Source organism: Hemiscyllium ocellatum, chromosome 16 (assembly GCF_020745735.1).
Source record: "Hemiscyllium ocellatum isolate sHemOce1 chromosome 16, sHemOce1.pat.X.cur, whole genome shotgun sequence".
Taxonomy (NCBI): Eukaryota; Metazoa; Chordata; class Chondrichthyes; order Orectolobiformes; family Hemiscylliidae; genus Hemiscyllium; species Hemiscyllium ocellatum.
Window position 1 is genome coordinate 72998933 of NC_083416.1, and position 26981 is coordinate 73025913.

The 26981-nt window shown below is 42.7% G+C and overlaps 1 protein-coding gene across 1 annotated transcript in view; it reads right to left on the bottom strand.

Moving 5' to 3' along the window:
- The window catches only part of LOC132823277 (glutamate receptor 1-like), a 204792-nt gene that overhangs the window by 4587 nt on the left and 173224 nt on the right, over positions 1-26981 (bottom strand). Inside the window, exons 12-14 of the mRNA XM_060836930.1 lie at positions 19040-19238; positions 17323-17570; positions 3508-3622 (exon numbers count right to left, since the gene is read on the bottom strand). Of these exons, the coding sequence (XP_060692913.1) occupies positions 3508-3622; positions 17323-17570; positions 19040-19238 (562 nt within the window). The remainder of the gene's footprint in view (positions 1-3507; positions 3623-17322; positions 17571-19039; positions 19239-26981) is intronic.

The following is a 26981-nucleotide window of genomic DNA, read 5'->3' on the forward strand; positions in this document are numbered from 1 at the left end:
CTCAGTTTGTTAAAAAAAATCAATTCATTGTATAGAAAAAAGAATCAATGAACGCAAGTGAAGACGAGGTCCACCAAACTGCACAGAGCACTGACTGACATCTACGTGAGGGGTAAAATATTTTATACAGTAAAATAGCTCAGAGTCACACAACTGCCTGTTTCATTTAATTGTTAACACCAATTAATGTGCATATTTTTGATCTGTACTCTTACACCTGGAGAAGGCGCCTGAGGGTGGACAAGTCCAAGTGAGCTTTAAAGATCAACCTGAATGGGGCACTTAAACCAATGGACACACATTAAATCCTAATCAGAGCCTTTCTGGACACTGTACCTCCTGGAAAATTAATTAAAATGACAAAAAAAGCCAAGTCATCAAACTGGGCAGCTCACTGGTTACTGACAATGTGTTGGCTCCTCAAAACGTCTGTGGAGATTCAGGATTATGAGTGGCCGACAGCCCTAGGATTTGTGAAAACTCAACAGTGGATAGATTAGATTCCATACAGTGTGGAAACAGGCTCTTCGGCCCAACAAGTCCGCACCAAATCTCGGAAGAGCAACCCACCCAGACCCATTTTCCTGAATGATGGATAATACTATGGACAATATGATGGACAATTCACCTGACCTACACATCTTTGGACTGTGGGAGGATACTGGAGCACCCGGAGGAAACCCGCACAGACACGGGGAGAATGCGCAAACTCCACACAGACAGTTGCCCAAGGTGGGAATCGAACCTGGGCCCCTGGCGATGTGAGGCAGCAGTGCTAACCACTAAACCACCGTGCCACCCATGGAGAGAGGGTGAACAACCACCCTCTGTGCAGTACCGTGGAGGGTCCAAACTTAGCAGGTAGACATAAATCGTCCAGTGTATGCCCTTTCCCTTTCTTAAAGTTTTGGACCCTCTAGGGAACACAACCCTTCCTGATTGGCCATTGGTTACCTCTTGCAGCTGGTGGATTTTTAAATCAAGCAGCGAGAGAAAAGGTCAGATGCAACCAGGCAGGTATCATTTTAACGGACTTATTGGAAGTGAACACCCCTTTGAATCTTGTGAGAGTTCAGGCTAGCTCAACAATTCTTGCTTAGACAGTGAGAAATGACAGGGTAGATTCCGTTTAAGGTGGTGACAGTGATATATTGGTGACCAACCACCGAGGTAGTTAGACTATGCCAGGGGATCAAGTCTTCCTGAGCTGAAGCTGTAATAACTGCGTCTAAACTCTGAGAAGGGATTTCAAGATCAGAATCACCAGACTGGTGCCACTTGAGAGAGACTGTGTCTGAAAAGAGGACAGTGTAGGGAGAGAAAGACAGAGAAAAGAAGAAAGAGAGAGAGAGAAATGATTAACAATCCACCCAGTCAGCACAAATAGAGATAGTACTGAAACTATTACAGAAAAACCAAACCCTCTTATCATAGGTGTTGCCAGGCTGGGAGGGGTGAGCTATAGGGAGAGGCTGAATAGGCTGGGGCTATTTTCTTTGGAGAGTTGGAGTCTGAGGGTTGGCCTTAAAGAGGTTTATAAAATTATGAGGAGCAAGGATAGGGTGAATAGTCAAGATCTTTTCTCTCGGGTAGGGGAGTCCAAAACTAAAGTGGGCGGCACGGTGGCACAGTGGTTAGCATTGCTACCTCACAGCGCCAGAGACCCGGGTTCAATTCCCGACTCAGGCAATTGTCTGTGTGGAGTTTGCACATTCTCCCCGTGTCTGCGTGGGTTTCCTCCAACAGTCCAAAAAAAATGTGCAGGTTAAGTGAATTGGCCATGCTAAATTGCCTGTAGTGTTAGGTGAAGGGGTAAAGGTAGGGGTATGGGTAGGTTGCGCTTCGGCGGGTCGGTGTGGTCTTGTTGGGCCGAAGGGCCTGTTTCCACAGGACACAGATTTAAGGTGAGGGGGAATGATTTAAAAGTGACAAGTGTTTCATGCAGAAGGTGAAGGAGCTGCCACAGGAAGTGGTGGTGTCTGGTAAAATTACAACATTTAAAAGGCATCCAGATGGGTATATGAATAGGGAGGGTTCAGAGGGATATGGGCCAAATGCTGGCAAATGGAACTCAACTAATTTAAAAAAGAATAAAGAGAGAGAGAAATGATTAATAATCCACTCAGTTGGCACAAAGAGATAATACTGAAACTATTACAGAAAAATCAAACCCTCTTATCATAGATGTTGCCAGGCTGGGATGAGTGAGCTATAGGGAGACGCTGAATAGGCTGGGGGCATTTTCTCTGGGCAAGTTGGAGCAAAAGGTCTGTTTTTGTGCTGTACAACTCTACTACTCAAGCCTAAACTGGGTATAATCTTCTAGGGTTTCCATACATACAGATTGTAATAAACTACAAAGCTGTTTGGGAGCAGGGACTTGACATTAATAATAAAGATGAAAAACTCACGTTGGAATGCAGGTATTCAAAACCACAGAGAGTGCAAGAAATGGATGCACAGATTGTGCCATGTAGTAGCACTGAAGCTGGCTAATTACACAAATAATTTTGAAGATTAGTTGGAGACAAAATCAGGAATGAACAATTGAGCAGGAAGAACCAAAGTGAGAGCATGCGGAGCGATGGGAGACAGTGCAGCTTCACTGCAAGGGGCAGCAATTGAATAATGTATAATTCACAATATAATCAAATCCCTTCCAGGAGCTCAAACAGTGACAGTGCCTTGTAAATAGGAAAATGTGTCACTCAACAGAACAATCAGGAGTGATTGAAAGGGCTGGGGCTTTTTTCTCTTGACTTCCTGATTGTGAAAAGGTTTCATACAGTCGTTGTAAAGAAGATGTTCCCACTTTTGGGAAAAATCAAAACTAGGGATTTTAAATAAGGCAGTGATCAATCCAAAAGAGAATTCCCGCAGAACGGTGAGAATGTGGAACTTGGTGCCATGTGGTGCTGCTGGGTTGAATAGCCTTTAAGGAAAAGGTGGATTATGTTCCAGAGTGAAAAAGGAATGGAAAGATGTGTAATGAAACCAGAGAGAGCTGGAAACACTCAGCAGGACAAGGCTTGGAGAGAAACAGTGGTAAAAATTCAGAGCTCTGACGAGGGTTACTATCTCTGCTTCTGGGTGAAATGATGACCTTCATGTTCGGTTTTTAACTTAGATTCCCAGCATCCACGGTATTTCAATTTTGTAGGTGTATGTGTTGTCGGGGTTAGTTGAAGTGGAGGTGTGTGTGTGTGTCTCTGTGTGTGCGTGTGTGGAAGGGGTGGGGGTGGGTGGTGTATAAAGACTGGCATGGTTTCTGGTGGGCTGGCCTGTCTTTGTTAAATTTTGTGTTGGGCCTTAAAAAGGGATGGTGATAATTCTGTCTCATGTTAGGTAGTGGCCGTGTGAATTTTCCATCTCTGAATTTGTAAAGGTATTCTCCCAGTTCGTTCCTACGCTGACTGGCTCAGACCCATGTGAGCGTGGGTTCTGTGCTTTATTAGTGGATTCCCCTCAAGTTAGCATGCGTTACGTGCATTACGTGCGGCGACTAACCTTACTGCTGGAGTCCTTGCTTCCACATTCACCTTTATCGTACCACCATTTGTTTTTCAGCTTGTCTAAGATGCCTTGCTCACTGAGTTTCAATACTGCAAGGTTTACTCGATTTCTTCACGTGAAACATAACATAAATAACATTATCAATGTTATTTTATGTTATCCATGACAAAATACATTACTGATTCACAATTCCAAGTGATAGGTACTCAGTGCTCCATTTGGCTGGGTGGCCAAGCTCCTCCTACTTTACACACTCCACCCAGCGAGATGTGCAAACACCTATCGCTTTGCGTAACCAGCAGCAACCAGCTCCAGGTGAAGCTTGGGACATAAAGTCAGATGTAGATCCTCAGCTGGGTGGCGAGAGGGAAATATCAGGCCACATGAACACAACAGACATTGGAAAGCTCACAGAGTTTGGGGTAAAGGCACTTACATTCCACTTGGCTTTAAAAGGGTTGCAAGTTGGTAACTTGTTCTTTCATACAATGCAGATTGAGACAGAATGTAGGGTCAGAGTTCAAAACTCAAGAACAGTCAAGACAATTGAGACTTTGGTTAGTACAAGAACTGATGGCTGAGTGCTCCTGTCGAGGTCAAGTCCTCCCTTGATGCTTTCACAGTTACATACAAACTTATAAACAAGGGGAGGCCATTTGGCCTTTTCAGCCTGCTCTACCATTCAACAATGTCAAGACTCATCTGATTTTAACCTCAACTCAACATTCCTCCATGTCCCTGATGATCTATAACCCTGGGCCAACAAGTGATTCTGACAGTGCACCCCTGAGTTTAGGTCTTGGGTGGCTTTGGGAGATAAGGTTATCAATGAGAAACAAGGTTATCAATGAGAAATTCACATGCTGTTCCCTAAAAGGAGGGTTGAGGGCGTTTAACTGTAGGGGTATAGTTAGTTATATCCTACCTACTGGACTCACCACCAATTCTGAACAGGAAGCAAGGGGACAGGTTGGAGATTTCCCCTGAAGCTGGAGATTAGTTCCTTAGAGGAGCCATGTCCTTTGGATTCTCTTAGTCAGGTCTCAGTCATACGGATTAGGAGCAGGATGTAGGCCAGTCAGCTCCTTGACCCTGCTCTGCCAGTCATATCTGATCTGATTGCAGTCTCAGACCCATTTTCATGCCCACAACAAAACCTTCTCACTTCCTTTTTAGTCAGAGCCTAACTGCCTCTGCCTCAAAATATTCACTGACCACCTTGTGATTCCACTGGCCAAGATGTTCTGAGAGAAAAAGAAACATTCGGCTCATTTTTATCTTAAAGGAGATCCCTTTCTCAAAACTGCGTCTCCAAGTTCTAGCCCCTTCCATTATTCGAAACATCCTGGCAGCATTCACACTATCAGGATCTGAAATATTTAATCTTTTATTCTTCTATACACACCCAACCTTTGACCTTTCCTCATAAAGTAATTCCTTCTACCCAAGAATTGGTCAAGTGAGCCTTCTCTGATCTGCTCCCAAATGAAATTATCCTTTCTTAAGTAAAGAGACCAAACAATAGACAAACTCCAGATGTGGTCTTGCCAAGGTGTTGGATAGTTGCTGTAAAATTCACCATCTTTTATTTTCCATCTCTTAATAACATCTGATTTGCTTTCCTAATCACTCGCAACTATATACACATTTATTGTGCTTTCTAGAATCAGGATACCCAGATCCCACTATACCACAAAGTACTGTAGTCTCTCTCCATTCAAATAGTATACAGCTTTATAATTCTGCTTGACTATATGCTATAAGATTTTGCCCAGACACCTTAACTTATATATAGCCCATTGCAGTGCCTCTTTGGGCTTATCACAACTTACTCTCTGACCTAACTCCATATAATCCACAAATTTTGCAATTGTAGATTCCTGGGGCACTCTACTCATTACAACTTGCCAACCTTAAAATAACCCATTTATGACTGCTCTCTAGTTTTCTGTTAGCTAACCAATCCTCTGTTCAGACATCTCCTGGCCACGTTCCATTGAGGTCTTGGTCAGTTCTCAATGAGCCAGCCCATGGTCATATGCTGCTCAGTCAGTTCCAGTGACATCTGAAACAAACCCAGAGAAAGCTGGAGAAACCTAGCCATATGGCAACGTATGTGGAAAGAGAATCAGAGTTCATATTTCGAGATCGATATGACTCTTCTTGAAATCATACCTGATCTGGTCCCCAGGTAGGTAGGAAACATGAGGGATTTTTAGCTGTCCCCACCCTGCTCATTTTCTGAAAGCTAACCTGGCTGTGGGATAAATTGAATTTCTTGGTGAATCAGTTTATTCTACATCAGGACAAATCCGGGTGCCACAGGTTTGATCTTTGTAGAATTTTTGGGTGGAACAATAGGAATTGCGAAAAATCAGAAAACTTCAGTTATCAAATCCAAACATGTTCAACTTCTGAGGACCCCATCCCTGACTAGTGCTGTATCACCAACAGCCCAACTCCAACAAGGATTGACCCATCCCTGACTGGAACTATAACCCATTCCACATCCATGACTGGGTCTGTACCCCAACCCCCATCCCTGATTGGGACTGTACCCCATTCCCTATCCGTTACTGGGACTGTAATCCTCCCTCATCCATGACTGGAAGCATAACCCCTCCCTCATTCCTGACTGGGACTGTATCCCACCCCCCATCACTGACAGGGACTATAGTCCATCCCGCATCAGTGACAGGGACCGTAACCCTCCCTCATTCCTGACTGGGACTACAACCCTTCCCTCATTTCTGACTGGGACTGTGCCCCTCTCTGAAGCTTGACACAGACCATATCCCTTCCCCATCCATGTCTGGGGCAATGAACCTCCCCCAAAAAAATCTTGTGCCTGATAGGGCCAGCCTCTAGCCTCTCCCCTGTCCCTGACTGGGACTGTACCTCTTCTCCTTTCCATGACTGCAACTATAATACATCCATCTCGCCATCATTCTTGAGTGGCACAGTAACCCCTCTCCCTGTCCATGAATGGGATCTCATCCCCTCCCCTGTCTCTGGCACAGGTTGTATCTGGATGTACTGTCCACCCCAAAAACCTGAAGCAATATGGAGATCTGCAAACCAAGATCCTGAAGTGGTATGAGATGCCCGGTCATCACTGAGATGGAGACACACAAAGGAAAACCGAAACAGACATACAGAATGATGTTGAGAAGGACATTGCAGTTGTGAAAATGGTGGCACCTCTCCAGATGTTTTGATAACAAGTGTGAGATGACTATGATGGAGGTCAATTTCCTTCCCACTGCTGAGGCCCAGGTGGCTGGTTGAGTTTGCTGGTTACGCAGTCATTTTCATTCTTTACCCACTAGTGTTCCACACTGAATCTGACCTTGGAGTCACTGCCTCCACTGCCGCACTCCCCCTTGTCGTACCACCATTTGTTTTTCAATTTGTCCAAGAGTCCCTGCTCGTTCAGTTTAAGAACTGCCAGGTTTACGTGATTTCTTGAAACGATAAAACATACTCATCAGTTTGTGAGCAAAATAAAAAAATAAACCAGCAGTAAGAATTGGAGTCATTCATTTACACAGACCTAAAGAGACTTAAAAGGTCAAACCATTCAAAGGGAGACAAGGAGGAGTGGCAAAACTTTTCACTGTACTTAGGTACATGTGACAATAATAAATCAAATCAAATCCAAGTAGTTGAGGTAAAGTTAAATGTGCACCCCCGGCATTCACAAAGCTAATATTGAAAGTTGGAAAGATGCCTCTAACGATGACAAGTCAATGTATCCCAGATCGTGCTCCTCCGGGGAAGCCGAGACTTTACCCAAATGCTTTTCTTCTTTCAGCTTCTCATTTACCGCCTTCTGCTGCAGTGAACCCAATGTCCCCCTTTTAGTGCACAAAATGTATCTTCAGATGCTCAGAGCATTTCCGCTTCACGCTTGTGTTCCAGGCTCCCCAAGCTCATGGCCTGACGTTGCAGCCAATCCGTGCTGGTGTCACCTTTACACAGCACCCTGCACTTGGCAGCAAGCTTGCCACCTGTCCAGTGAACTCCTGGGACACACCTTGGAGTGAGTGAATACGGGTGCAACAAGCACCAACATCCACCTCCATTCCCACCCTAGCCTGATGTATCTATGGACTTTGTTCTTTCTTTCAAGGTGGAGGAAATCAGACATAGGGCTCAGGGGGGAGTAGGATGAAAATTGGGATACTGGAGGATTGGGGGGAGGAGGCATTGGCAAGTGGGAGACCTAATGTGTTGACAATGACCTCTCAACAACTTCTATGCCCTGCACTGAGAGTTTGGGAAAATACCAGAACCTTCATAAAGGTAGTGGGACGGATGTTGAAAATACATTAATAAGAGGAAAAAAAACATTTTTATAGCATCTTTCATAAACTCAGGACACCCAACAATATTTTTTAGTCAAGGTCGTACATTTTTAAAAATTGTAATGCAGGAAATATGTAGACCATCTGACCATAGCAAGTTCCCAAAAACAGCAATGTGGGATTGGCTGAACCATCTGTTTTCAATGATGTTGATCAAGGGATGAATGTTGCTCAAGACACGGAGGATGACTCCGCTGCTCTGTTTTGAAATAGGGCTATGACATCTGGCAGAGAGGACAATGGTTAAGCATTTGTCTAAAAAATGGCATCTGTGACAGCAAAGTACCAGTTCAGTATTTTATTGATGGTCATCACTTGCATGGCCAGGAATTATTACCCTTTCCTAATTGTTCATGAGTGCACATGTGCTGGTTTTAATGCATGTGCAGTGGGACAACCTTCAAGAGTAAAGGTGAGAGTGCAAGCCACTGAGTCACAGCACTGGAAAGCATTGAGTTGATTAATGAGAACTCTCCGCACGCAGCTCACAGTTCAACATCCATTCGATGGGCAACATAACCCAAGTGCCTTTAAATCCCAGTTAGACACCCCTATGCTGTTCACAACCTCAAGCCAAATAAGGAGCTGTCAAACGAAGGACTGAACTGAGGAAGCATCCAGCTTCAGAAGGCTGCTTACTTATAGATAAACCAGTCAGGATTATCAATTTGAATTGGTTGGGGGTGGGGAGCAGCGTTGGGAAGCGTGGAGAGGATGTCACAGGAAGGATTGGAATGACACTGGGCTGAGAGATCTGTGGTGCAAATGGAGACAAGGTGCAGGAATGTCGAACTGGGATGGAGACAGAGCAATAGGGCTGCTCCCTTGGAATCAGGGCAAGTCCTTGAACAGAAATCATTCTCCCAAACTCTCCAATCTGGGAATACAACTGCTGATGACCAGCTGTCACTGTGAGGTTAGTAGGCAAGGTTAACTGAGATTCCCCCCGCCAGCTCTGAGCTATAGTATTGAGCAGCAAAAATGAAGAGGCAAAAGAAGCTTTAATAACAGATATGATAGGGGCATTTCAGGAACTTTTCGATAAGGGCCTGAATGTGCAAGGAATGGAGAGATATGGACCATTGGCAGGCAGTAGTGATTAGCTTAATTTGGCATCATGTTCGGCACAATATCATGGGCCGAATGGTCTGTTTTTGTGCTGCACTGTTCTATGATCTAATGACAGAAAATGCCAGGTGACCATCAGTGAGCCAGGCATCTTCTGTGGAAGGGCAAAATGTTTTGCTCAATGATTGTTTGTCAGACGTGGAAGATATTGCTTGCCATCGGTACTGCCTGACCCTCTCAGCATTTTGAGCTTTTATGTTAGATTTCTAGTGAATGCAATATTTTGTTAACATTTTTCAAAAATGTTCATTCATGGGATGTGGGTTCACTTGCTCGGTCAGTGTTTATTGTCCATCCCTAATTGTCCATTGACCTGGGTAGGGCCATTCAGAGAACTGTGGATCTGGAGTCATGTGTAGACCAGACTTAGGTAAGGAGTGCAGATTTCCTTCTCTAAAGGACTTTGGTGAACCAGATGGGTTTTTACAATAATTGACGATGGTTTTGTAGTCATCATTAGATTTTTAATTGCATACTGTTATTGAATTCAAATGTCATTGGAGGATTCAAACCTTGATCTCTAGGACATGAGCTGGGGTCTGTGGATTGCTATCCCAGTAACATTACCACCACACCAATACAAACATTTGTCAGTTTGCTGGTCTCTGACTTTTCTGGTCTGCAGCTTACCCTGAGATGTAATAAGGGCAGCAGAACGTCTACAGTCGATGAGCTGAAATCATTAAGCAACTTTCTTCAAACACAATATTTGTTCAGGGTTGAAAACAGTGTTGGAGATGCAAGGGTGTTTGCTTCAATGGCATAAAGAGGTGGGGAGCAAGAGGAAAGGGTTGTATAGGAATCACAAAGTACAGTCAGAGTGGGCTGAATGGTCCCTATCAGTGCTATACATTTCTCCAACAGGTTGACTGTCAATACAGGCATGGCAATGTTCTGCTGGAGCCCAGAGTTTTCACAGTAATGGTTAAAGGGAGTGCTGAATATTGATCAAAGATGATGCATTTTGTAAAATGGCAGCGATCCTACCAAAATATCAATGGAATGTTCCAGTTGTTTGTCATGGAGCAACATACTTCTCAGCCTTGTTCTTTGTTCAAGAAGATGGGTTTCAGGAAATACTATTAATTCACACAGCTGTCAGCACAAGAGCAGTAGGGCTGACAGAGCAGATCAAAGCAAGACAGGGCTGGCAGATAGGGCAGGGCGAGAGACAAAAAAACTGCAGAAGCTGCAATCCCAAGTCGACATGTGGAAGAACACAGCAAGCCAGGGAGCATCAGGAGGTGGAGAAGTTGACATTTTGGGTATAACCCTTCTTCAGGAACAAAGGACAGGGTGGCAGGGCAGGGCAGATAGGGCAGAGCTGATGGGGAAGAGCAGGGCTGGTGGGATAGGGAAAGACACAGCAGTGCAGGGAAGATAATGCAGGGCAGAGCCGAGCTGGTGGGATTGGGCAGGGCAGATTAAGGTAGACCTGGGGACTATAGGACAAACATGATAGGGTTGAAAGGATACAGCAAGATGCAACTGGGCAAGGAAAGTAGGGCAGGTGATAGCTGGACCTTCATGTCTATCTTTCCATTTGGAACATCGAGGCAGATCTTAACAATTAATTGCATTATTACCCAAACTTTCTAAATAAATTGACATTTTTCCAAACTAGGACATTGTCCAGATATGAGGTTCACTGAGGAGTTAATCAGAAAGAAAACTAAAGAGATTAGGTATGAAAATCAATAATACTTTCAGAAAGAAACTAATCTCATGCATAGTCACACAGATTCCAGCTCATAGGTTCTCATTAACAAATCCAGCAGTCAAACATCTCAGATGTTAGTTAGCTGTATGACTGTGTTAGTACACTTCATAGCTGGGGCTGTTAACAATAATGTGAAGTGAATTTGCTGTGTTGTAATGTTCTCAGTTACTTTTCCACCTAATAATGTTAATCTATTGGAGCGTCAATTCCCAGTGGTAAGCGATCAGGTATTAGTTTGCAGTGATACACTAATACTGAGTTTGTTCACAGTGTTAGAACATTATTGAGGTTGTTCCCAGTGTTACAGTATTAGTGAGTTTGTTCCAAGCATTACACTAATACTGAGTCTGTTCCCAGTGTTACAGTATTAGTGGTTTCATTCCCAGTGTTACTGTATCAGTGAGGTTGTTTCCAGTGTTATTGTATTAGTGATTGCGTTCCCAGTGTTACTGTATTGTGAGTTTGCTCCAAGTGTTACTGTATTAGTGAGTTTGTTCCCAGTGTGATTCTAATAGTGAGTGTGTTCCAAGTGTGACTGTATTAGTGAGTCTGCTTCCAGAGTTATTGTAACAGTGAGTTTGTTCCCAGTGTTGCTGTATTAGTGGGTTTGACCCCAGTGTTACTGTATTAGTGAGTTTAGATTAGATTACTTACAGTGTGGAAACAGGCCCTTCGGCCCAACAAGTCCACACCGACCCGCCGAAGCGCAACCCACCCATACCCCTACATTTACCCCTTACCTAACACTACGGGCAATTTAGCATGGCTAATTCACCTGACCCGCACATCTTTGTGACTGTGGGAGGAAACCGGAGCACCCGGAGGAAACCCACGCAGACACGGGGAGAACGTGCAAACTCCACACAGTCAGTCGCCTGAGTCGGGAATTGAACCCGGGTCTCAGGCGCTGTGAGGCAGCAGTGCTAACTACTGTGCCACCGTGCCGCCCACAGTGTTACAGCATTAGTGAGTTTGTTCCTAGTGTTGCTGTATTAGTGAGGTTGTTCCCAGTGTTGCTGTATTAGTGGGTTTGTTCCCAGTGTTACTGTATCAGTGAGTTTGTTCCAAGTGTTACAGTATTAGTGAGTTTGTTCCAAGTGATACTGTATCAGTGGGTTTGTTCCCAGTGTTATAGTATTAGTGAGTTTGTTCGCAATGTTGCTGTATTAGTGAGTTTGTTCCCAGTGTTACTGTATTAGTGAGTTTATTTCCAGTGTTACTGTATTAGTGAGTTTATTTCCAGTGTTACTGTATCAATGAGTTTGTTCCCAGTGTTGCTGTATCAGTGAGTTTGTTTCCAGTGTTACAGTATTAGTGAGTTTGTTCCCAGTGTTACAGTATCAGTGAGTTTGATCCCAGTGTGGCTGTATTAGTGAGTTTGTTCCCAGTGTTACAGTATTAGTGAAGTGGTTCCCAGTGTTACAGTACTAGTGAGGTTCCCAGTGTTGCTGTATTAGTCAGTTTGTTCCCAGTGTTACTGTATTAGTGAGTTTGTTCACAATGTTAATGTAGCAGTGAGTTTGATCCCAGTGTGGCTGTATTAGTGAGTTTGTTCCCAGTATTACAGTATTAGTGAGTGTGTTCCCAGTCTTGCTGTATTAGTAAGTTTGTTCCCAGTGTTCCTGTATTTGTGAGTTTGTTCCCAGTGTTAATGTATCAGTGAGTTTGATCCCAGTGTGGCTGTATTAGTGACTTTTTTCCCAGTGTTATTGTATTAGTGAGTTTGTTCCAAATGTAACTGTATCAGTGAGTTTGTTCCCAGTGTTGCTGTATTAGTGAGTTTATTTCCAGTGTTACAGTATTAGTCGGTTCGTTCCGTGTTGCTGTATTAGTGTGTTTGTTCCCAGCGTTGCTGTGTGAGTGAGTTTGTTCCCAGTGTTACTGTATTACTGAGTTTGATCCCAGTGTTACTGTATAAGTGAGTTTATTCCCAGTGTTGCTGCATCAGTGAGTTTGTTCCCAGTGTTACAGTATAAATGAGTTTGTTCCCAGTGTTGCTGAATTAGTGAGTTTGTTCCCAGTGTTACTGTATCAATGAGTTTGTTCCAATTGTTAATGTATAAGTGAGTTTGTTCCAAGTGTTACTGTATTAGTGAGTTTGATCCCAATGTTGCTGTGTTAGTGAGTTTGTCCCCAATGTTGCTGCATTAGTGGGTTTGTTCCCAGTGTTGCTGTGTTAGTGAGTTTGTTCCCAGTGTTACAGTATTAGTGAGTTTATTCCCAGAGGTGCTGCATTATTGAGTTGGTTCCCAAGTTGCTGGATTAGTGAGTTTGTTCCCAGTGGTGCTGGATTAGTGAGTTTGTTCCCCGTGTTACGGTATCAGTGAGTTTGTTCCCAGTGTTGCTGTATTAGTGAGGCTGTTCCCAGTGTTACTGTATTAGTGAGTTTGTTCCCAGTGTTACAGTATTAGTGAGTTTATTCCCAGAGGTGCTGCATTATTGAGTTGGTTCCCAAGTTGCTGGATTAGTGAGTTTGTTCCCAGTGGTGCTGGATTAGTGAGTTTGTTCCCCGTGTTACGGTATCAGTGAGATTGTTCCCAGTGTTGTGTGTGAGTGAGTTTGTTCCCAGTGTTACTGTATTAGTGAGTTTGTTCCCAGTGTTACTGTATTAGTGAGTTTATTTCAAGTGTTACTGTATTAGTGAGTTTGTTCTTCATGTTGCTGTATTAGTGATTTTGTTCCCAGTGTTGCCGTATTAGTGAGTTTGTTCCCAGTGTTACTGTATTAATGAACTTATTTCCAGTGTTACTGTATCAGAGAGTTCGGTTCCAGTGTTGCTGTATTAGTGAGTTTGTTCCCAGTGTTGCTGTATTAGGGAGTTCGTTCCCAGTGTTACTGTATTAGTGAGTTTGTTCCCGGTGTTGCTGTATTAGTGAGTTTGTTCCCAGTATTGCTGTATTAAGGAGTTTCTTTCCAGTGTTACTGTATTAGTGATTATGTTCCCAGTGTTACTGTATCAGAGAGTTTGGTTCCAGTGTGGCTATATTAGTGAGTTTGTTTCCAGTGTTACAGAATTACTGCGGTTGTTCCCAGTTACAGTACTAGTGAGGTTCCCTGTGTTGCTGTATTTGTGAGTTTGTTCCCAGTGTTACTGTATTAGTGAATCTGTTCCCAGTGTTACTGTATCAGGGAGTTTATTTCTAGTGTTACTGTATCAGTGGGTTTGATCCCAGTGTGGCTGTATTAGTGCATTTGTTCACAGTGTTATTGTATCAGTCAGTTTGTTACCAGTGTTATTGTATTAGTGAGTTTGTTCCCAGTGATAATGTGTCAGTGAGTTTGTTTCCAGAGTTACAGGATTAGTGAGTTAGTTCCCAGTGTTACAGTATTAGTGAGTTTATTTCCAGTGTTCCTGTATTAGTGAGTTTGTTTCCAGTGTTACAGTATTAGTCGGTTCGTTCCCAGTGTTGCTGCATTAGTGTGTTTGTTCCCAGTGTTGCTGTGTGAGTGAGTTTGTTTCCAGTGTTACTGTATCAGTGAGTTTGTTCCAAGTGGTATTGCATTAATGAGTTTGTTCCCAGTGTTGCTGAATTAGTGAGTTTGTTCCCAGTGTTACTGTATCAGTGAATTTGTTCCAATTGTTAATGCATAAGTGAGTTTGTCCCCAGTGTGACAGTATTAGTGAGTTTGATCCCAATGTTGCTGTATTAGTGGGTTTGTTCCCAATGTTAATGAGTTTATATCCAGTGTTACTGTACTGGTGAGTTTGTTCCCAGTGGTACCGCATTATTGAGTTAGTTCCCAAGTTGCTGGATTAGTGACATAGTTCCCAGTGTTATTGTATTAGTGAGTTTGTTCCAAACGTTACTGTATCAGTGAGGTTGTTCCCAGTGTTGCTTTATCTGTGGGTTTGTTCCCAGTGTTATTGTATTAGTGAGTTTGTTCTCAGTGTTACAGTATTAGTGGGTTCGTTCCCAGTGTTGCTGTATTAGTGAATTTGTTCCCAGTGTTACGGTATCAGTGAGTTTGTTCCCAGTGTTGCTCTATCAGTGGGTTTGTTCCCAGTGTTAATGTATCAGTGAGTTTATTCCCAGTGTTACTGTGTTAATGAGTTTGTTCCCAGTGTTACTGTATTAGTGAGTTTATTTCAAGTGTTACTGTATTAGTGAGTTTGTTCACAGTGTTGCTGTATTAGTGAGTTTGTTCCTCGTGTTGCTATATTAATGAGTTTGTTCACAGTGTTGCTGTATTAGTGAGTTTGTTCCTAGTGTTAATGCATTAGTGAACCTGTTTCCAGTATTACTGTATCAGAGAGTTTGGTTCCAGTGTTACTGTATTAGTGAGTCTATTCCCAGTGTTACAGTATTATTGTGGTTGTTCCCAGTGTTACAGTACTAGGTGAGGTTCCCTGTGTTGCTGTATTAGTGAGTTTGTTCCCGGTGTTGCTGTATTAGTGAGTTTGTTCCCAGTGTTACTGTATCAGTGAGTTTGTTCCTAGTGTTAATGCATTAGTGAACCTGTTTCCAGTATTACTGTTTCAGAGAGTTTGGTTCCAGTGTTACTGTATTAGTGAGTTTATTCCCAGTGTTACAGTATTATTGCGGTTGTTCCCAGTGTTACAGTACTAGGTGAGGTTCTCTGTGTTGCTGTATTAGTGAGTTTGTTCCCAGTGTTGCTGTATTAGTGAATTTGTTCCCAGTGTTACTGCATCAGTGAGTTTATTTCCAGTGTTACTGTATCAGTGAGTGTGGTCCCAGTGTGGCTGTATTAGCGCGTTTGTTCACAGCGTTATTGTATCAGTCAGTTTGTTACCAGTGTTACTGTATTAGTGAGTTTGTTCCCAGTGATAATGTGTCAGTGAGTTTGTTCCCAGTGTTGCTGTGTTAGTGAGTTTATTTCCAGTGTTACTGTATCAGTTTGTTCCCAGCAGGCTGTATTACTGAGTTTGTTCCCAGTATTACAGTATTAGTGAGTGTTTTCCCAGTCTTGCTGTATTAGTCAGTTTGTTCCCAGTGTTACTGTATTAGTGAGTTTGTTCCAAGTGTTGCTGTATTAGGGAGTTTGTTCCCAGTGTTACTGTATTAGGGAGTTTGTTCCCAGTGTTGCTGTATTAGGGAGTTTGTTCCCAGTGTTACTGTATTAGTGAGTTTGATCCCAATGTTGCTGTATTAGTGAGTTTGTTCACAATGTTGTTGTATTAGTGATTTTGTTCCCAGTGTTGCTGTATTAGGGAGTTTGTTCCCAGTGTTGCCGTATTAGTGAGTTTGTTCCCAGAGTTGCCGTATTAGTGAGTTTGTTCCCAGTGTTACTGTATTAGTGATTATGTTTCCAGTGTTACTGTATCAGAGAGTTTTGTTCCAGTGTTACTGTATTAGTGAGTTTGTTCCCAGTGTTACAGAATTATTGCGGTTGTTCCCAGTGTTACAGTACTAGTGAGGTTCCCTGTGTAGCTGTATTAGTCAGTTTGTTCCCAGTGTTGCTGTATTAGTGAATTTGTTCCCAGTGTTGCTGCATCAGTGAGTTTATTTCCAGTGTTACTGTATCAGTGAGTGTGGTCCCAGTGTGGCTGTATTAGTGCGTTTGTTTACAGTGTTATTGTATCAGTCAGTTTGTTACCAGTGTTGCTGTATCAGTGAGTTTATTTCCAGTGTTACTGTATCAGTGAGTTTGTTCCCAGTGTGGCTGTATTACTGAGTTTATTCCCAGTGTTACAGTATCAGTGAGTGTGTTCCCAGTCTTGCTGTATTAGTCAGTTTGTTCCCAGTGTTACTGTATTAGTGAGTTTGTTCCTCGTGTTGCTGTATTGGTGAGTTTGTTCCCAGTGTTGCTGTATTAGTGAGTGTGTTCCCAGTGTTACTGTATTAGTGATTTTGTTCCCAGTATTGCTGTGTTAGTGAGTTTGTTCCCAGTGTTACAGCATTTGTGAGTTTATTTCCAGTGTTACTTTATTAGTGTGTTTGTTCCCACTGGTGCTGCATTATTGAGTTTGTTCCCAGTGTTGCTGTATTAGTGGGTGTGTTCTCAGTCTTGCCGTATTTGTCAGTTTGTTTCCAGTGTTACTGTATTAGTGATTTTGTTCCCAGTGTTGCTGTATTAGTGAGTTTGTTCCCAGTGTTCCTGTATTAGTTATTTCATTCCCAGTGTTGCCGTGCTAGTGAGTTTGTTCCCAGTGTTACTGTATTAGTGATTTCATTCCCAGTGTTGCTGTATTAATGAGTTTGCTCCCAGTATTCCTGTATTATTGATTTCATTCCCAGCGTTGCTGTATTAATGAGTTTGCTCCCAGTGTTACTGTTTTAGTGAGTTTGTTCCCAGTGTTCCTGTATTAGTGATTTCATTCCCAGCGTTACTGTTTTAGTGAGTTTGTTCCCAGTGTTACTGTAGTAGTGAGTTTATTTCCAGTGTTTCTTTATCAGTGTTTTTGTTCGAAGTGTTACTGAATCTGTGAGTTTGTTCCCAATGATAAAGTATTAGTGAGTTTGTTCCAAGTGTTACTGTATGAGTGAGCTTGTTCCCAGTGTTACAGTATTTCTGAGTTTGTTCCCAGTGTGACACGATTCGTCTCAGTTCCCAGTGTTAAGCTTTCGGGCTCTTAATTTCAGGTGCTTCGCTAACAGTGTGTTTTCTTACACAGTGTTGCATGAATCCACCCACCTTAACGGTGATCCTTTTGGTGTAGCCACTCCATATCCTTTAGAGTCGAGGTTACCTCCAACCTTCATGGTATCACATGGCTTCCTCTGCTCGATGTACTCATTCATGGTCGACTCTAAGAGATAGGCATACTTCCCTTTGGACTTTCTCACACGGATTACACCTTCCTCTGTGGTTTTGACAAAGACTGAAGGCTCAGCAGACTTCATATAAGCCCACATCTTTTCAAAAACGGCAATCTTTGACCTCTGCATAAGATGAAGAGTAAACAGAATGAATTTACCTCAGCACCAAGGGCGGTTCTTCTTTCCTGGAATGTGGGCTGTCAGATCTGCTGTGGGTTTTTTTTTCTCTCAGAGGGTAGCCAATCTGTGGAATCTTTACTGAAGGAGGCTAGTGAGGCTGTATCATTCAGCATAATTAAGGCTGAGATGGAGACATTTTTAACCAGTAAGGGAATCAAGAATTAGGAGGTAAGTATAGTCAAGGATTCTCAGATCAATTGTGATCTCATTGAACAGCAGTGAGGACACATTGGGATAAATGGCCTACTTCTGCTTCTATGTCTCATGGTCTTATTCAACGATCAACCATTCAACAGAACTGATACATGGCCTTCATTGGTGATTGACTTCAGCAGCTCCCCTGTCTAGCTACCTCAACCTTCACCAGGGTGAATGAAAATCAGGGAATTAAGGATTTTTAAGAGAATGGGGTGTCACTGTCGCTACAGGGATTTTGTATTTTCCACAATGTCAGGGGATCCCTGAAATGCCCCAATCTTTGGAAACTCCCTAAATTACCAGCAATGTCCCAGTCACGAAAGGACTCCCATATCTGTGTTGCATCTCACATTTTGACTGCCCTGAGAGCCCATGTGAGCCAGAAGATCAACATGATGCCCATGTTTTAACATTTTAATAGTGACTCCGAGACCTCTCATTCCAACATCCATCTCCTTACCTTCCAGCTTCCTTTGAGTAACTTTTGAAATATTATTAGCCAGGTGGCAATCTTTAGATCCTTTGCTCTTCAACAGGATAAATATATATTCATGGGATATGGGCATCACTAGCTAGGCCAACATTTACTGCCCATCTCTAATTGCCTGGAAGGCAGCTAAGTGTCAGTCACATTGCTGGGGTCTGGAGTCACATGTAGGCCCAGCCACATAAGGGCAGCAATTTCCTTTCCGAAAGGACATTGGCTAAACCAGATGGGGTTTACGACAATCCAGTGCAGTTACATGGCTACCGTTAAGTTGCTCCCCATTCCTGATTTCATCAACTTCTCTTTTTGAATTTTGCCAGCTGTCATAATGGGATTGAAACCCACGTCTTCAGAACCTTGGCCTGACAGCCTCTACCATGAGGCTAGTGACATTATCACTTTGCCAATGCCTGCCCAGCTTAACCCCGGGGCGATGGCAACAGTGTCATGTCAATAAAACGCTGGGTCCAATTTCAGACTGGCTTTTAGCCTTCCTCAGCATGCTGCCTGTGGGACTCTGCTGTAAACGAGATAGTTGCTGAAATTTCTACATTACAGCATGGGACTACACTTCAATGACTACAAAATACTTTGGGATGTTCTATGGTATTGAATGGTGCGAAAGAAATACAAATCTTTTTTTATAAAATAGCTTCAATTGCATTCACAGTGAAAAATTTCACTTGTAGCTGTCCCTAGAGTTGGGTAGCAAGGCTATTGTACTTACTCTGAAGAACTCTTTCGTTGATCCAGCGTCAAGCGTTCCATAGGCGATCTCTGTCTGTTTTGCAAGGTCCTCTGCGCTCTCAATGGGAGACACCATTCGCTCGACTGTCAGGAAGGCAGCTAGATTTGCAGTGTAGGATGAGATGATGATCAAAGTGAAGAACCACCAAACTCCACCAACAATTCTGCCCGACAGAGATCTAAATATGGTCAAGAACATGGGGGTTGGGGGAGGAAATGACATGAAGTGAAATGCATTAAAAAAAGACAGCACATTACTAGTCTTGAGTCAATGTGTGTGGTTTAGGAGTATTCACAACCACAAAAACTTAACAGCTTCTGTCAAACCAGATCCCACTCCTGAGACCTTTGTGACCCCAGGCAGGGGTTGAAGGTAAGAGCTGCCCATGACTGATTACTGAGATTTCAGTTATTCCATGTTGATCGTCAGCACGAATATGACAATGACACCCAACAATTTATTTCTCTAAGTATGAGACTGCAAGTCAGAAGCTAAACCTATGAAGAAATGCAGTTCACCATCATCTTCTCAAAAACAGGTTGGGATGGGCAACAAACGCAGGTCTTGCCAGAAATGCTCAGATCCCAGGAAAGAATATTTTTTTGATGGTAGGTTCCCAGGCCTCCCTTAAATACTCCATAAGATATCGGAGCTGAAGCAGCCCATTCAGCCCATTGAATTTGCTCCTCCATTCAGTGAAATCATGGCTGATCTGAGAATCCTCAAGTCCTCTTTACTGCCTTTTTGCATCTACCCTGTCAAGTCCCCTAAGCATTTTGTTTGTTTCAATAAAGTTGTCTCTCATTCTTCTAAATTCCAATGAGTACAAGCCCAATCTGTTCAACTTTTCCTCATAAGACAGTCCCTCCCTAGCTGGTATCAGTCTAGTGAACCTTCTGTGTTTCATTAGATAAGGGGTCCAAAACTGCACACACAATTGGAGTGATTGGAATCATCATTATATATTCCCTTTGCCAGTGGTGTTCTGGAAATACTGGACATGGTCTCCCATTTTCTTCCCATGACACTTGCAGTTTGACTTTAGCACTGTGCAAGTGAATGGATATTGAACAAATTCAAATCTTGCCTGCTTGGCCAGGATTAATGTACCCAAAGTGATCCTCTATCTGTATGGAGTGTCGTGTCATGTTCAAAATTCCTCATCCAATTTGTACAATCTGTCTTAGCAACAATGTTCTTACGCCCAGTGCTGCGGGTGCCATGGGTCACAAAACATGTCTCAGTCATTCAGCAAGCTTATACAAAGAATTGACCTGCTCCCCGGCTAATGGTGTGAAGCACTGTTAAACTTTATCAACCACAAGATGGACTTCTGATCAGTCAATAAACAGATAGCCTTAACAATCCACTGGATCAGCCAATCAGGCTGTTTCTGGCTTAGACACATGATCCCACTTATAGTATATATTCATTCAGTAATCATGACTGACATGTTGACTTTGAGCTCAGATTGTTATTCACATTATGTTCAGGTCTCTGGAATCCTCTCCCCTAAACAGTTCTGGATGCTGAGGATCAGTTGGAGCAGACAGAATATTTTGTGTGGAAAAAATACAGTTAAAAGAGCGGCAAAGTGGCTAAAGAGAGTTGAGGCACAGATCAACCATGATGTTACTGAATGTTATCTTACCATTCCCACTTAGTATGCTTTTCTTTAGTTCTCATATGGTATATGAGCTCCATTGGAAACACTGGCATTTGTTGCATATCCCTGGCTGCTCTTGAATTGATTGGCTCTCTAGGCCATTTCAGAGGACAATTAAGAATCATCAACCACATTGCTGCCATTCTGGGGTCACACGCAGGCCAGACCAGGCAAGGACAGCAGATTTCCGTCTTTCAAGGACACTGGGAACCAGATGGCCTTTTTTGATAAATGACAATCATTACCTTCAGCCTATCGATTCTTATCATTCCGCATATTAAAAGTTGAACTCAAATTCCACCAGCAGCCCCAGAACATTAATCTGTGTGGTGGTATCCAAGTGACAATACCACTACATCAGCATCTCCCCTGGAATTAAATAGCCCTACCAAACTGTGATAAAACAAGCTGCACTTTCAATGGAGCCAAAACATAGAGCTCTGTGCTCACGTGCAGCTGGACTCCTCAGAATTCCGAACCGCTGTGCGTGAGCTCGTTGATCGGCTTCTCCATTACTCCAATCAGGGTCCTTCAGTAAACATAGAATCCAGATCTGAGTCTGCAACCTGGGACACCCTCTCCCTTTGCCCTGGCCCTTGCACACTTATGCTCTGTAATTTGCCACATGAAGACCTCTGTTCGAGACCACATCAAAGGTTAAGTGCAGTGCCAGTCTGAGCTGGTGCTTGTGAGAGTGAAACTGAGTGTGCAATCTTCAGGGAGGGCGAACCCTCCTCTCCCTCCACAGGCTGAGCACCTTCCATACCTTCAGCACCTGAAACACAAGGTTGAGACAAGAATGAAGTTTCATTGTGGAGGGAAAGCAAAGGGAGAGGGAGGTTTATGGGGTGGACTATGCACAGTTCACACAAAACGTGTGGAGTGGGATGGAAGTGAAAAGAGGAAATGGGGATGTAGATGTGAGCACAATTACAATGTTTAAAATACATTTGGATAAGTACATGAATAGGAAAGGTTTGGAGGGATATGGGCCAAGGGCAGGCAGGTGGGAGTAGAATGGTTTGGGATTATGTTCGGCATGGACAGAGTGAACCGAAGGGTCTGTTTCCCTGCTTTATGACACTATGTTAATAAATTCTTCTTGATGTCTCCTCTGGTCTTGTCCTCATTAGGACTGAGTATCCCACTGCCTGGACTGACCAGGATACCTTCTTTGAGAGGAGAGAGGGCGTGCAGATGTAAAGGCAAATCTGATGGAAGCCTCCTCTCTCAGGCATTTGTTACTGACTGGTGGTGGTGCACTGTAGCAATGTAGCTCATTAGCTAAGACACAGTGCACCAGATCTGAGATGTAGGGAGCAAGGATTGGAAATGAGAAGTATGATGAGAAGGAGGTGCACAGAATGTGACAGGTAATGGGGGTGGGGGGAAGAGTGGAAAGGTTAGTATTATGAGAATTGGGGCTGGGAATGGTGGTGATGGAGCAGGGAGCAGGGGAACATGTTTCTTACCTTGTCAACACCATTCAGGTCACTGAGCTTCTTCCAGCATTGCAACCATGTCAAAATACAGCATTCACCACCTCAGCAAGCTCTTCCTCTTGGAGGTGCAGATGTTGCCTAGAGGAGTGTCCACTCCTTGTTGAGTGTGGGTCTCTGTTCATCGATGACCTTGACCAGACTGCCCAAGGTAACACTGAAGTACCTGCTTAGAACTTGCTCCAAGTGTTTTTTTAAACATGTTTGTAGTTAGAGTGGAACTCGCATTTAACAAGCTCCCATGCTTGAAATGTCACCTGAGATGGATAACTTCAGGCCCTGAATCAGGCATCCAGCCAATGAACAGGGTAGATTAAGCTTGATACACACCTGCATCTTTATGGTTCACATAAATCTCACTTGTGCAGTTGTTACAGAGGCATCCAGCATTTTCAGTATAAATAGGGAAAGAGAGAGTCAAGGATATAGGGCAGACCCTGTCTGTATGGGATAAACATTGAAAATGATAAAGAAACATGCAGTAGCTACACCATTTAAACAGAGAGACTGACACCCTATATATATAGTAGGAACACACAAAGGCATCTGATAGAATGGCCGGAATCATAGAATGGACACAGTATAGAAAGAGGTTATTGCCTTGCTAAGCCCATGCCAGATTTCTGCAAAATTAATTTAGTTACTATCAATTTCACTTTACCCTTTTGCTAGAAATTGGCAAATGTTTTCCCTTCAGGTGCTTATCTAATTCCCTTTTAGAATAATGACTGAATCTAGCTCCACTACACATTCACACCATGTCATTCAGATCCTAAACATTCATAATTTTTTTCTGACTCTTTGTCTCATCTTTGTTTCTTTTGGGAATCATTTTAAATCTGTGTCATCCAGTTCTCCCTTCTTCTTCAAACAATTTCTTTCATCAATTTTCTACACATTTCCCAAGGGGTCTCTCCCTTCTTGCACCTGCTTTAGAATTGTGCTCATTTTTTCTCCTGAATCTTCTGACCAGAAATGTATCGCTTCACTCTTCTTAGGGTTAATTTTAATCTGCCATTGTTTGTCCATTCCAATAGACTGCCTATGTTCTCTTGGAGCCTGTCACTATCCGCCTCATAGTTAACTGTATGTCCATGAGCACATTTTGAAATTGTGTCTCATAGACCCAAGTCTAAGCTGTTAAGGTCATATTTATCTTCACACCAAACCTTGGGAAATCTCACTGTATACCCTCCTCTGATCTCAGAAACAATTGTTCCTCACGACTGTTTCCTGACACACAGTCAAAACTGCATTCATCATTCTATTGTTCCTTTCATTCCATGGGCTTCCACATTGTTGGCAACTCTGTTAAGTGGCATTTTATCAAACACCTATTGGATATCCATGTACAATCCATCAATTCGGTTGCGCTCATCAACTATCTCAGTCACTTCATTACAAGCTTAACCAAGTTAGTTAAACACAATTTGCTTATAACAAATCCTTGCTGGCTTTCCTAAATTCATCTGCATTTGCTTGTAACTGTTAAGTTTGTCCTGGATTAGCTTTGAAATCTTTTCCATCATTCTTACTTTTGTGAAGAAGGTTACAATTCTCGTCCTCTGGTACTATACCTGTAGGTTATGGTTAGTAATAGTCTTCTGCTCATTTCTCCGTCTTAATTGTTGTCTTCCATGATAAGGAGCCTCCTATTTTCAGTAACAAATTGTCTCATATCATCATTCTCTTACTTTCTTTAATTTACATTCCTCTAATGTAATTTCAATGATCCCCTTTGACAAGTTCTCTTTCCTTAGTATATGGCGAATTCAATTTTGTTTGCCTGTCTTGATGATATTTGTTAATGATCCTTCTTTCTCTACTTGGGGACATAGAGATATACAGCACAGAAACAGACCCTTCAGTCCAACTCATCCATGCTGACCATTATCCTGTATAAATCTAATCACATTTGGTCCATATCCCTCTAAACCTTTCCTATTCATATACGCATCCAGGTGCTTTTTAAATATTGTAATAGTATCGGCCTCCACCCTTCCTTTGGTAGCTCATTCCATGGACGCATCACTTTTGCGTGAAAACGTTGCTCCTTAGGTCCCTTTTATATCTTTCCCCTCTCACTTTAAATCTATGCCCTCTAGTTTTGGAATCCTCTACCCCAGTGAAAAGACCTTGCCTATTTACCCTACCCATGCCCCTCATGATTTTATAAACCTCTACAAGGTCACCCCTCAGCCTCCGACGCTCCAGGGAATATAGCCCCAGCCTATTCAGCCTCTCCCTTCAGCTCAAACCCCCAACCCTGGCAAAATCCTCGTGAATCTTTTCTGAACCCTTTCAAGTTTCACAACATCTTTTCATTACCTGGGAGACCAGAATAGCACACAATACTCCAAAGGTGGCCAAAACAATGTCCTGTAGAACTGCAATATGACCTCCCAAATTCTATATTCAATGCACTGACCAATAAAGGCAAGCATACCAAACACCTTCTTCACTATCCTATCTACCTGTGACTCCATTTTCAAGGAGCTATGAATCTGCACTGCAAGATCTCTTTGTTCAGCAACACTCCTGAGGACCTTACCATTAAGTGTAGAAGCCCTGCCCTGATTTGCCTTTCCAAAATGCAGTACTTCACATTTCTCTAAATTAAACTCCATCTGCCTTTCCATGGCCCATTGGCCCACCTGAACAACCCCTGTATTCTCTCCAATTGATTTGTTGCATCCTTCTCAAGGACTACATTCCACAACTTCACAGAATGTAGATGTCTATTTTTCTCAATGTTCACACTTCAGCCCTGGACAAGATGCTCCGAATCACAGTCTTGATCATTATTTTCTAATGTCACCATTGATCATTCCATCAAAGTTGGTACTTCCTTAATTTGCTCCTTTCCTTAACTTAACATCCTTGGATGCATCTGATCCAGTTCGAAGCTCTTATCAACTTTAAATGCTGATAGCTGAAAATGTGTTGCTGGTTAAAGCACAGCAGGTTAGGCAGCATCTCAGGAATGCTGATACCCTCCTAGACCATTTTTAAAACATTCAGTATCTTAGCTTTCTCCATGTCACAAAAACTTTGTCACATCTTCTTCCTTGATAAAGACAGACACAGAATAATCATTTAGCCAAGTCTTCTGCCTCCATGCGTATGTCTGCTTTTTACTTTCTAATGAGCCCCACCTCTCCTCTACATGTAGAAGATTTTGATATTTTGTTTTACATCAGCTGCCACCCTCTCCTCATTTTCTCTACGTCACCCCAATTCCTTTCACAATTAACCTCCACAATTATCATCAATTCAGGGTGGCACAGTGGCTCATTGGTTAGCACTGTTGCCTCATAGCACCAGGGACCTAGGTTCGCTTCCAGCCTCGGGTGACTCTCTGTGTGGAATTTGCAAATTCTCCCCACGTCCGCGTGGGTTTCCTCCCACAGTCCAAAGATGTGCAGGCTAGGTGGATTGACCATGCTAAACTGCCCATAGTGTTCAGGGATGTGTAGTTTAGGTGCATTTATCAGGGGTAAATGTAGAACAATGGGTTTGGGTGGGATACTCTTCCGAGGTTCAGTGTGGACTTGTTGCGCCGAAGGGCCTGTTTCCATACTGTAGGGATTCTAAGATAACATCTGACATGTTGCTGTTTTCTGTATCTCCCAATCACGGGTTAGCTCTCTCTTCTGTTACCTTACATTTCCGTTTCATGAGAACATCTTGACTTTGCACTGAACCTCATTATATAAAGACAGCTCATATTTTGATCACAATTGTGCTTTGTCAACCTTTGAATTCAGTTTACCTGGGAAAGATCATATCTCAATTTATAAATGTTTGCAGGACTATTCATCTGTACGCGCACTATGTAATCATCTACTGGTATCTGAACTTCCTCCTCTCCACCTAATGCACTGTTGAAGCTTTGTGGTACTGTAATCTGGGCTCTGGTTGCACTCCCCAAAGGAATGATCATCTTCAATAGTATTCAGAACCAAAATATTTTATAATGAGTAGTTACACAATAAGCAAACAGGAAGCCATAGATGACATATGCAGTATAAACACTAGTGAAAGGTATATAGAGTATTGACAAACAATGCCATACTGTATTTGTAATTTAAGACTCATAGATTCATACTGTACAGAAAAGGCCCTTCGGCCCGTTGAGTCAACGCCGACATAACTACCACTAAAGGCACGCTAATCCCAATTTCCTGCACTTGCCCTATATCTTTGAATGTTATGATATTTGAAGTACTCATCCAAATATTTTTAAAGGTTGTAAGGTTTCCAACCTCCACTAGTAGGCAGTGCATTCCGGATTCCCACCACCCTCTGAGCGAAAAAAAAGGTTCTCAATCCCCTTTTGAATTTCCTGCCCTCTTACACTAAAACTCTGCCCTTTTGTGATTGACCCCTCACCCAAGGGGAACTGCTGCTCTCTATTCAGCCTGTCCATACACCTCAATTATAAGGTCACAATAAATCTCAGAATGTACAGTATTAATGCATAAAAAGTGAAAATTTACAATAGAAACAGCTCAGAGTGGTAACCCCAGTTTTATATTTTTTTTGATAAATGTATCTTGAACGTATGTGTCACTGGCTAGGGCAGTATTTGTTGTCCTGGAGAAGGTAATGGTGAGCCACCTTCTGGAACTACTGCAGTTCATTTGATGCAGGTACACTCACAGTTCCAGGATTTTCAAGTAGAGTCAGTAAGGAAATAGCGATATGATTCTAAGTTAAGATAATAAATGACTAGGAGGGGAACTTGCAGGAGCTG